The 11,576-nt window shown below is 35.9% G+C and overlaps 1 protein-coding gene across 1 annotated transcript; it reads left to right on the forward strand.

The window, feature by feature from the left end:
• The first annotated feature begins 1,042 nt into the window (after window positions 1–1,042).
• LOC18439724 (3-hydroxy-3-methylglutaryl coenzyme A reductase 1) lies at window positions 1,043–7,354 on the forward strand. Its single transcript, XM_088862787.1, has 4 exons — window positions 1,043–2,052; window positions 3,756–3,937; window positions 5,790–6,136; window positions 6,513–7,354. Exons 1-4 carry the CDS (start codon window positions 1,127–1,129, stop codon window positions 6,762–6,764), a joined length of 1,707 nt encoding a protein of 568 aa, XP_088718913.1. The 5' UTR covers window positions 1,043–1,126; the 3' UTR covers window positions 6,765–7,354.
• Window positions 7,355–11,576: the final 4,222 nt, after the last annotated feature.

Consider the following 11,576-nt stretch of genomic DNA (forward strand, 5'->3'; position numbering starts at 1 on the left):
AGTGACTTAAGTACTGGAACGCCTCTTCCAAACGGTGGACCGCCATGGTGAAGTGATGTATTATATTTTGGACAAGCTTTCTATGCTTCCCTTACAACATAGAAGTTCTATCCTCCCCCATATGCAACCGTCCATTTTGAATGGAGGGTTAAGATTGTCCCAATTACAATGTCACGTCTCTACACTATTTTATTTTTAATTTTTTTTTGCTATTAGCTATTTTGACACCGAAATTTAGACGTCCATTCATCTATTAAACTCGCACTAGCGAAAAATATAAAAAAACTATTTTCTATAAAATAAAATAACCAAAATACTCTTGAAAATTTCAAGGGGTATTTTGGTCATTATATTTTTATCAAAAAATTATTTTTAGTATTTTTTATCGGTACACCCCAATAAGAAAATAATATATACCAAATTTCATATTCATTCAATTTGTATTAGAAAAACTAAAAAAAAAATACTTTAAGATTTCAGATCTAAGATTAAACCGTAAGTGGCTCTCTTGATCAAAATTGGACGGCTCGTTGGTAAGGGAGGATAGAACTTCTATGCAGTAGGAGAAGCATAGAAACCTTTCCCTTATATTTTAGTCTCGTTTTTTTTTCAAATGAAAAGTGCCAGACCGTTTCAAAGGGTGAAATAACATACTGTTCCAAATAAGTGATTTAAGTATCGGACGGCCTTTTCCAAACGCTGGAACACCATGGTGAAGTGATGTATTATATTTTAGTCTCTTTTTTTTTCAAACAAAGGTATTTTAATCTCGATTTTTTTGTTTAGAGTTGGGGAGGTATTATTTAGGAAACATAGTTTTGAAAAAAAAAGCGCTAAAAAAAATTTAAATTAAGGTAAATTATTTTAGAAAGTTTTTTAATTTTTTTTATTTTTGAGTTTTATGTCAATCAAAGCTCCGCTTTCTCTTTCTAAAAAAGAGTAAAACCCGGCAAGCCGATCTCTTAGTCACGATCTCCTTCCACGGGGACTTGTAGACCCCACAATTTTCCACTATAAAAGACGCTCTTTCCTCTCTCCCATCGCTCGAGCTCCGCACCCCTCACCAACCCGAACCCATCCCTCGAGCCTACGAATCCATCCCTTGAGCCCACTCGAACCCTCCACCATGGACCTCCTCCGCCGAAGAAACCAGCGCCGACCTCTCGCCGGGAAACGCCTCTCAGCGGTGAAACGGCCCTTGAATGCTGGAAAACCGCTAGCCTCCGACGCCCTCCCCCTCCCCGTCTGGTTAACAAACAAGGTCTTCGTCGTCCTCTTCTTTGCCGCCTCGTATTACCTCATGCGCAGGTGGAGAGAGAAAATCAGAAACTCGACTCCTCTGCATCTCTTGACCCCCTCCGAGCTTATCGCCATTGTCTCTCTCATCGCTTCTATTATCTATCTCCTTGGTTTCTTTGGGGTGGACTATGCCCAGCATTTCATCTCAGAGCCTGAGCCCCAAAACCACCCAAAAAAGCCGGAAAATCGCTTAAAAAAACCAGAGAACCGCACCAATAAACCAGAGGAGGGCACCCCAAAATGCGACTCGGCCCCAAAATTCGATTTGGGGGCTGGCGATGATGAATTGGTCGATTTGGTTGCGTCGGGCTCGGTACCATCCTACAGTCTAGAGGCTCGGTTGGGTGACTGCAAGAGGGCTGCTTTGGTGAGGAGGCGTGCACTCGAGAAATCGACAGCCAAGATCCTCGACGGGCTCCCATTACATGGCTTCAATTACGAGACCATATTCGGGCAGTGCTGTGAGATGCCGGTGGGCTATGTTCAGCTCCCTGTGGGCGTCTGCGGGCCATTGGTCCTGGACGGGGCCGAGTACACGGTCCCAATGGCCACGACCGAGGGATGCCTGGTCGCAAGCACGAACAGGGGGTGCAAGGCGATTGCGATGTCTGGCGGGGCGTCGAGCGTGGTGCTGCGGGACTGCATGACAAGGGCCCCGGTTGTGCGGTTCAGGAGCGCCAAGCGGGCGGCCGAGCTGAAGTTCTTCTTGGAGGAACCCATCAATTTTGATACTTTGGCTGTGGTTTTCAACAAGTATGTATGGGGCTTGCTCTTTCATCTCTGTCTCTCTAACTCTCATTTGAAGGTTTTCAACAACTATGGGGGTTGCGTTTTCAAATTGTCTTTCTTAACTCTCATCCCTCTCTCTTTCTTTCTCTTACAGAATTTGTGATATGATACTTTCTATACCTTTCTGCAATTCTCGTTTCAGATCCCCCTCTCTCTCTAATGCTTTGAGATCTCTCTATATCTGTCATTTTGTTGGGCTTTCTTGGATGGGGGTTGTCAAAAGTAGGGGGTTACATTTTCATTTCTCTCTGTACTTCTCTAATTTCAGATCCCTCTCTCTCTCTCTCTTTCAATGTGTACGTTGAGATCTCTCCATCTCTCTCATTTTGGTCTGACTTATTGTGATGTGGGTTCTCTCTCTCTCATCTCATTTTGTTAGGCTTTTTGGGATGTGGGTTCTCTCTTTCATTTGAGAGATACACAGGTTCCTCTCTCTCTGTTGGCTTTCTTGGATTATGGTCTTTCTCTCTCTGTTTTTGATTTATTGGATGTGGGTTTTAGTGGATTTAGGGCTTTCTTTTTGTTGGGTTTTCTTGGTTTTTTGGCTTTGTGTGATATGTGGATCAAGCGTGCAAGGTTTTAGGAGATATGATGCAAGTGATCTATTTGTGTTTATTTTCATTTTTGTTTGCTGGCTGGTTTTCTCTTCATCTTCCTGTTTTTGTAACATATTTTTTTATTTTCTGATAGCGGATGGGATTTGGGTTATTCGTGATTTTGCTTAAATTTCTGATATTTTTTAATTTATTTGAATTTTTGGTTTGCAGTGGTATTTGTTTTATTTGTATTCTTATAATCCATGTTGCATTTTCTCTGTTTTCTTTATTTTTGAAGGATATTTCTTTAAATCTTGTGGTATATTTCTTATTTCTTGGATGAATATCCAGACAGTTGATGTTGTGGGAGATTTTTTTCTCTGTATTTCCCCTGTTTCTGGTTTTTCCTTTTTTTCCTTTCTTTGGTTTTTATTTTCTTTATAAAAAGCTTTTTCGGTAAATTACAGGATTAGTTGAATGGAAAAGTTTATATAAGGTTACAACCTTAAAATGTAGAATTACAGATGCACCTCAAAAATCTATCGGAAAGGATATTTTAATGTTGTATTTGATCATCTCGACATCGAGATGTATGAATATAAAAAAAAAAAGGTTTTTGAGTCTCAGAAATAGTTCATCTTGGAACACATTATCTAGGCCGTCCATTTTCAAGATTTTCATATGATTATAGATGTCTTTGATTTTAACTATTTTTGGAGTTTAAAATTTATGGATATGAAAATAGATTTTAAGATAATCCTAAGAATTTTTTACAACAAAATTACATGTTGTGATAAAATTTGGAGGTACGCCTGAATTGGATTGTTTAGTTTGCAGCCTTATAGAAACCGCACCCTTAGTTGAATAGCGAGAATTCTATGAACTGCACAGTTCTTTAAATTTTTTCTCCAGTTTTTCTCATTTTCCTTTTTTGTTTGGCATTTTCCTTTGTATTGCGCCGATGGTGTCTTCATGTGTGAATTGGATGTCCACTTTCTTTTCCTAGCTTCAATTGGATGTCCAGTTTCTGTGCCATGCTTCAAGGAACAGAAAACCCACTTCTTTTAATACTCTCTCTCTCTCTCTCTCTCTGAGGTAGAAATTGAAGTTGGTTTTGTGGGTGAATTGCAGGTCTAGCAGGTTTGCAAGACTTCAAGGGATACAATGCGCTCTCGCTGGTAAGAATTTGTACATGAGATTTAGTTGCAGCACAGGAGATGCAATGGGAATGAACATGGTTTCAAAGGGTGTTCAAAATGTGTTGGATTTCCTTCAAAGTGATTTCCCTGACATGGATGTAATCAGTATCTCAGGTGAGTTCTTCTCCCTTTGTTTTATCATTTCTATCTTTAATTCACTCATACTAAACATTTTTGCTAATTTACTTTTTGGGAATTTCTTGGTGTTCTCTATTGCTAGATTTCCTCTGTTGGGTTGGTTTGGATTGTTTCTAGTTGTGATCTTCTTTTTTGGTCGGTCTAATACATTTCTTTTTTGGATTTTGATTATTCCTCTATTATGGAAGTTATAGCTTTTGTGAATTGAGTTTCAGTAATTGCATGAACTTTTTTGGGCTTTACCTCTGTTTTTGGGTAAATATTTTTGGCCATTTCCTCTAGAGAATTAGTTAGCATTTCTTTTCTTTTTCTTTTGTGTAAATTTCCTAACTTTTCATGATTAACCGGAATGCTATAAATGTAAGATCTATTTATTGCTCTTTGTAGCATAATTCCAAATGGGTTTTCTTCTTCGTGGGTTCCCTTGTGTGATATGTTGTTGCAACATCAAAACCCAAATTCCACAATAGATTGATATGTTTGTCCTTATATATTATTTGGTATTAAAAGCTCAACTTAAAAAGGATTGAAACGTCTGTGTGTCCTTTTCTCAATTTGTTTATGGAGTTTTAGCGAAATTCTGGTCCTCTCTCTTTTATCACGTTTACCTTGATACCATCACAAAAAAAAAAAAGAAGAATCCCATGTTTCCTTTACTTCCAAAAGAAGTGAAATAGGGGTGGTTCTTTCTCAGAATGGATGCATAATTTGTCCTATATCTTTGTTGATAAATGCATAGTTCTATGAGTATATGATGTTGATAAATACTTGGTTGCTCTTGTGAAAACTGTTTGAGATTGACATAAATCTTCACCTAGCTCATTGTCATGTAAATTTTTGTCTGTCGTTTCTACGAACTTCCCCCTTCTTTTTTTCTTTTTATTGAATCATTTGGTGTTTTCATTTCTTTTCTAATTTTATTCCTTTGACTCTTTAAGATTCAAATTTATGGTAATTAAAGAAAGGGCATCATATCTCAGATCGCTTTCCTGTATCATAGCAAAACATCTGAGATTGACGTTAAAACTTCCCTAGTTTTTGTTGCTAAATCAACTTGTCTTGTCATGTCCATTAACCTAGGATGCGTCATGTTTTTCTCAATCAGGCTCTCATTCTTTTCTGTTTTTTTCTTTTTCTTAATCCCTTTAAGCTATTTAATAATTAGGACCATATTTACAATTGGATAGAAAGGTTTTCCATTAGAATGCTTTCCTGTATCAGATACCAATTTCTCCCCCCAATTATGTTATATGTTACATGATCTACTAGTTACCACTTAAGTAAATCAATTTTATTCTTCTTGACAACCTAAATATTTTATCCACTCGAGCGCGTTACCTGATTCTATTTAACACTGAAATTATCCATATTCATGGTGGTCCCTTAGCTTTCTAATACTACTCAAACAATCAACAATCCTTGTGGACCATTAGACAGCTCATCTTCTTGAAACCACCACAGAGATGTCAATAATTCACTAAAGGCTTTTCAACTTTTTCTCAGTAGCTTTAGCTGTACATACCAGAAAACAAAGCAATTAATCCCAATGCACGCATAGATAGGTAATGTAGTATTCCCCTTTTTCTTTTTCTTTTTGAATTTGGGTATGGCTGATTTCTGTTTTTTCTTTCTTCTTTTTAACCTTGTGAACACTCCGCCCTAATAAAGTAAGTAATCCAACAAATAACATGTGGTTAACTTACCATGTCTTTCGGAACCTGGATATTTAATTTCCATGGTTTTTCTTGTTAGTCATAGGTATCGAAAAATTAAGCCTGTAAATAACATATGCCTCATTTAGAATTTCTATTTTTTCGAATATGCGCAGGCAATTTCTGTTCTGATAAGAAACCAGCAGCCGTGAATTGGATCGAAGGAAGAGGGAAATCAGTTGTTTGTGAGGCCGTAATCAAAGAAGAAGTGGTGGCCAAGGTTCTCAAGACCTCTGTTTCTGCTCTTGTAGAGCTCAACATGCTTAAGAACCTAGCAGGCTCTGCAGTTGCAGGTGCACTTGGTGGGTTCAATGCTCATGCTAGTAACATAGTTACTGCCATTTACATAGCAACTGGTCAAGATCCTGCTCAAAATGTAGAGAGCTCTCACTGTATCACCATGATGGAGCCTCTGAATGATGGCAGAGATCTCCACGTCTCTGTTACAATGCCCTCCATTGAGGTAATCATCAATACGGTCAATTAGCAGTGAACATGAATTCATGGTAATTAATGTGTTCCTCTAAACCCCTTAATGTTACATCAACATGGATATACATGTGTGTGTGTGTGGGTGGGTGTGGAGAGAGAGAGAGAGAGAGAGAGAGAGAGAGAGAGAGAGAGAGAGAGAGCCAAATGTTTTGGTGGGGCATGCTTATCTTGGGATCCCCAGACTTTTTTTTATAGATTTTTCTTTCCCTTTTATTTTCCTTCAAAGGTATCAGAATCTTAGGCCTCTAAACGTTTGAACCATGATCTCTAACCTCTATTTTTAATCATTTTTCTCAGTGATTGAATCTTTTAGTCATTGTTTTTTATTTTTTTTCTTAAATTCTCAGGTGGGTACAGTTGGAGGAGGAACCCAACTGGCTTCACAAGCTGCTTGTCTGAATTTATTAGGAGTTAAGGGGGCAAACATGGAATCTCCAGGTGCAAATGCAAGGCTCTTGGCCACCATTGTTGCTGGTTCAGTTCTTGCAGGTGAGCTCTCACTCATGTCAGCTTTAGCAGCTGGTCAGCTTGTGAAGAGCCACATGAAATACAACAGATCAGGCAGGGACATTGCTTCTACAGCTTGTTGCTCTTCCTGAAATACTCCTTCACCTGAAGAGAGAGAGAGAAAGTTTGATAGAGAGAGAAAGAGAGAAGGTCTGTGCTTTTGTTGAGTTGGGGCCCATTTGGAAGAATATCTCTCATGAAAGGGGCTGCTCAAATGGCCCAACGTTTCCTCATGTTCTGTGTATGTAGTTTAGTCATGCTGTTGGGGGCTGGTCTGGTTGTGGGGGCAACAGACAGACCCCTACTCTTTCTTTTTAATGTGATTATTCATTCTCTCTCTCTCTCTCTCTCTCTCTACTTGCTGATACCCATCCCATTCCCTTATGAGTTGTGACCTGTCTTGGCTGCATTGGTGGGTCCATACTCTTTCTCATTCTGTGGCTCTCTCTCTCTCTCTCTTTCCACATGCACATACTCCTTTCTCTTGTCCAAATTTGTAGTGTACTTTTTGGTTTGGCCTCTCCTCTGGCCTTATATTTTTTCTTTTCTGGTTGGACTCTCTCTCTCTCTCTCTCTGGATGTGCCTTTCTCTATCTAAAATTTGTAGTGGGCATTGTCTGGAGTTGTTGCTCTCTCTTCTTATTGTTATCAATGTTATGTAGCAGGCTTTGCTTTGTCTTCATGCTTGAGGCCTTCTGCGACTTTCTCTCTCTCTCTCTAAGGTTGCAACCTTAAACAATCCAATTAAGGCCTACTGCTGCTCTCTCCCTATAAGATTGCAATATTAAACAATCCAATTAAGGCACGCATCCAAATTTTATCATAACATGTAATTTTGATCTAAAAAATTATTAGGATTATTTAAAAATCCATTTTTATGTCTAATTATAAAAAATTAAACTTGAAAAATGGTTTAAATCAAGTGGATTTATAAATATATGAAAATTTTGAAAATTGACGTTCTAGATAATGTGTTGTAAGATACATTATTTTTGAGACTCAAAATCTTTTTGTTTTTCATAGTCATATATCTTGACATATGTCTTGATGATGTTGAGATGAGAGGGTTTTTTAATATTAAAATAACTTTTTTCATTGGATTTTAGATGTGCATATGTAATTATAAGGTTGCAACCTTAGAATTAGGTCTGTGTTTGATAGGTAGGAGCAGAGTTTGAAAACTCGTCGAGTCGAGCCGGATTCGTTAGGTTCGACTCGGGAATCGTCTGCAATCGAGTTGGTTTCATAAAAAAATAGGGAATCGCTCGTGTCTAGAGGGAACCGCGCGATTCCCAATAGTGAATCACGTGTCTTACATGTGGCCGTCGCCCGTGTCCAGAGGGAACTGCACGATTCTCAATAGTGAATCGTGAGTCTTATACGTGGCCGCCTCACAGGAGCAATACGTGGCAAAATCGGGAATCGCCCGTGTCTAGAGGGAACAGTTGGAATCGCCCGTGTTTAGAGGGAACCATGCGATTCCCAATAGTGAATTGCGAGTCTTACACGTGGCCGTCGTCTGTGTTCAGAGGGAACCATGCGATGCGATTCTCAATAGTGAATCGCGAGTCTTACACGTGGTTGCCTCACGGGACCAACACGTGGCACCTAAAAATCCTCCACACGTGGTAACTCACATCACATGTCGGCCCCATCGCTTTTCTACACGCGCAATACAACATCTATTACACAGGAATTTATAGAAAACAAAGCAACGCTCATCCTTCGATATGAGATAATTCCTACAAAAAGTCATTAAAGCAAGAAGATTGAATATATTATTAAAGAAACTAATAAAATCCCATTAAGCAACGTGGCGGCGTTGGTTGACATCTTCGATTTTTCGGTAGACGTCTAGAGTTCGAACCCCTTAGCGCGCGTCCTCGTTTATATTTTTGTTGTCAAAAAAATAAACAAAGGCAGAAAATACTGTTGTAAAAAAATAGAAAAAATAAAAAATAAAAGACTTTTCAAGATACAGATAAAAAAGATAATACAACATTTTTTTTATTTTTTTTGTAAAAAAAATACAAAGTAATATAACAAGTATTTCTCGCAAAAAATAAAACAAAAGGCATAAAAAAATAAAATGTATTTTGGCTGCATCATTTTTTATTTTTCTTGTAAAACAAAATAAAAAGTAATACAGCAAGCAAAAAAAAATGTAGTACAATATCTTCTTCTTTTGTCAAAAAAAAAGAAGAAGATAATCAACAAGTATCATATTTTTCTTGTAAAAAGAAATAAAAGATAAGACAAAAAGTATTTCTTGTCAAAAAAGTTAAAGGTATTTCTTAGTACAACCTAGGAATAAATGGTCTAATTATATTTTTTATTTTTATAACATGATGGTTTTTAACATAAATTTAGTAATATTAATTTAAAGATAGGATTCATATAATGAGGCCATTTGAACTCTCTCTGTTTCTACTACCAATCTCTGCCACTTATTTATTCTAGAAACCTAAAAAATTTAAAAAAATTGGTACGCATGATAATAATTTATACATTGATAACCAAATCTTTTATTTTATTTATTAATTTTGTATTATAAATCATGTAATGTACTATTTTTATTATAGTTGTCAATAAAACATTTTAAATTAGATGATATTATAAAATATTTTGGATTTGTTATTATTTATATAATAAAATAATTATAAAATATTTGTGGTATATAATAATATAGTTAGTTAGGTTGTAATAATTTGGGTTTTTTTAGCGGATTAGGGTTTTCCGTCAATTCGAGATTTTAGTGGCCAATTTTTCATCGATTTAGTCAACTCTTTATTGTAGTCCGTATATGACTATATATTTATTCCATGATAATTTTGTGATTTCTTTTGTGTGATGTAAATTTAATGGTCAACATAAGTTAATACAAGGAAAGAACATCTCAATATTCATAAATTGATGAAAACAATGAAAGTTAATAATATAGTACCCCAATTTCTTATTGGATTTCTAAAAAACAACATTTATAATGAATTTTAATAATTTTTTTGAATTTTTTTAAGGCTTAATCCGAACATTTTGGCCCGATTTTCGATTCAAATCGTCAATTTACCGATCCAAAATCGATTTTTGGGATGTTCGTTCCGAGTCACCAATCCATTTTTTAAACCAGTGGGTAGAAGGATTAAATCATTTTGACTCTCTCTCTCAATATGTGCGTGAGGAAAGTAAAGCACTTCTGAGTTTTCACTCTCTCTATTTGAAAATTTGACTTTTGGACACCAAGCAAGGCAACGCCGCCTTGTCACATTCGTTGCAGAGCGCCTATGCTCTTGGGAGCACACTATGTATTTACTCCCTTTAACAAAAAAGTCTTATTTTTTTCAATGAAATTTTGGGTTAACTTAAAAAGCCTAACACAAATAGTTAGAAATAAAGATCTGATGATGAAGAATAAATAAGGGATTATTTTTAAAAGAAAATATTTTGGATATTCAGTTTTTAACATTAGATCTTACTTTTAGAGATTTAGAAAATTGTTTCATGCGGATTGGACTGCATTTCTACAAATGCGGTCCAGAAAGTGTAAAGAATCCATCTTAAAGATGGAGGCAAGTAGGTGTTCCACCTAAAAACAATAGAAATTAACGGTCCAAATGTTTTCTTATTAGAATTATTATTTTTAGTTTTTAAAATTTATTTATTTTTTCATATTCATGGTCTCCATGTTAGAGATTACATGTACTTAAAAATTAAGTCTTAAAATCCATCTCAAAAATAGATTTATTAAGAAGCCCGTATTTGTTCATATGCAGGCTTGGGCTTCGTTGCATAGAAACAAGATCTTTTTAGACATTAGACAAATTTTGTTTTATTATTTTTTGTTAATTTTATGTCTTACTCTATATAGTTAAGATAAGGTTTGGATGATAATGATGATTTTTCATATATAATATAAATCGTTCCTTTTCTTCTTTTTTTTCCGAAGTAAGTTGCTAGGTTGAAAAGGTCACGTCCTAAAAATTTGGATTTCTCACAGTTCTAGGTTTTTCCCGAAGGATTACAAAGATGTTATTCTGATATGGGAGCACAAAATCTTTTGGTTTACTCGTAGACTTCAATTTTTTTTCAGATTTTAATGTTGGATAAAATGTGAAGTTTGTATACCAAACGATAATGGAAATGTTGCAGAGTGATGATTTTGTCATGAACCACTTCTTTGATATTCAGGGGTGCATTCAATACTTCTGCCACTAGGATTCTACGTTGTGCCTGCATAGGCAATTTTGAAGGTGAGATTGAGGGGTAGATGGATACTTTCTCGATATCGTAGTAGTGTGAAACTTAATTTTGATGGGAGTTTGGAATCCAAGACAATAGGAATTGGAGGGATAATTTTTAACTCAAAAGGACATGGATATTTTATTTACTCAGTGCCATGTAGCGAGGCTATAGCTAATATGTAATGGAAATGTCCGGATGATAAAAAGGCCAATTCATCTCGACATTGAAATTATTGAGAGAGAGATGTGATGATTTTTATTGGATGATAGAAGGGAATTTTTTAAATGTGATCAATTGATACAGTAATGCTGGAGGACAGCTTGAGGGTTGCTTGGATGGAAATCTTGGACCAAGTACTGATATCTTAATAAGCAATGCAATTAATGGAAAAAAAAAAAAAAGAAAAAGAAAAAGAATTATATTAAAACCTAAAATAAAATAGCCTATAATCATACCATTAGTCACAATTGACGAATCAAAGTAAATACTCAAATAAAAATAATATAATAATCATACAATAAATAACATTAAAAAATATTTAATAAATAAAATAATCATCAGACTCGAACCAATTAATGGCGAATAAATGGCCTGTAACAAAGCTTCTAAGCTTACACTTCCTATCCTTTGTGAACAAAGTCCTATACCTTTGTTTAATAAAATTA

The sequence above is a fragment of the Amborella trichopoda genome, chromosome 3, assembly GCF_054954075.1.
Source record: "Amborella trichopoda isolate Santa Cruz 75 chromosome 3, AtrichopodaSantaCruz75HAP2 v2.0, whole genome shotgun sequence".
Taxonomy (NCBI): Eukaryota; Viridiplantae; Streptophyta; class Magnoliopsida; order Amborellales; family Amborellaceae; genus Amborella; species Amborella trichopoda.

Bases quoted from the DNA above. Each gene is read 5' to 3' on its own strand.
- LOC18439724 (XM_088862787.1), top strand. From the start codon at position 1,127: ATGGACCTCCTCCGCCGAAGAAACCAGCGCCGACCTCTCGCCGGGAAA. The intron at 2,053-3,755 runs GTATGTATGGGG...GGTGAATTGCAG, and splicing joins TTGGCTGTGGTTTTCAACAA to GTCTAGCAGGTTTGCAAGAC. The intron at 3,938-5,789 runs GTGAGTTCTTCT...GAATATGCGCAG, and splicing joins GGATGTAATCAGTATCTCAG to GCAATTTCTGTTCTGATAAG.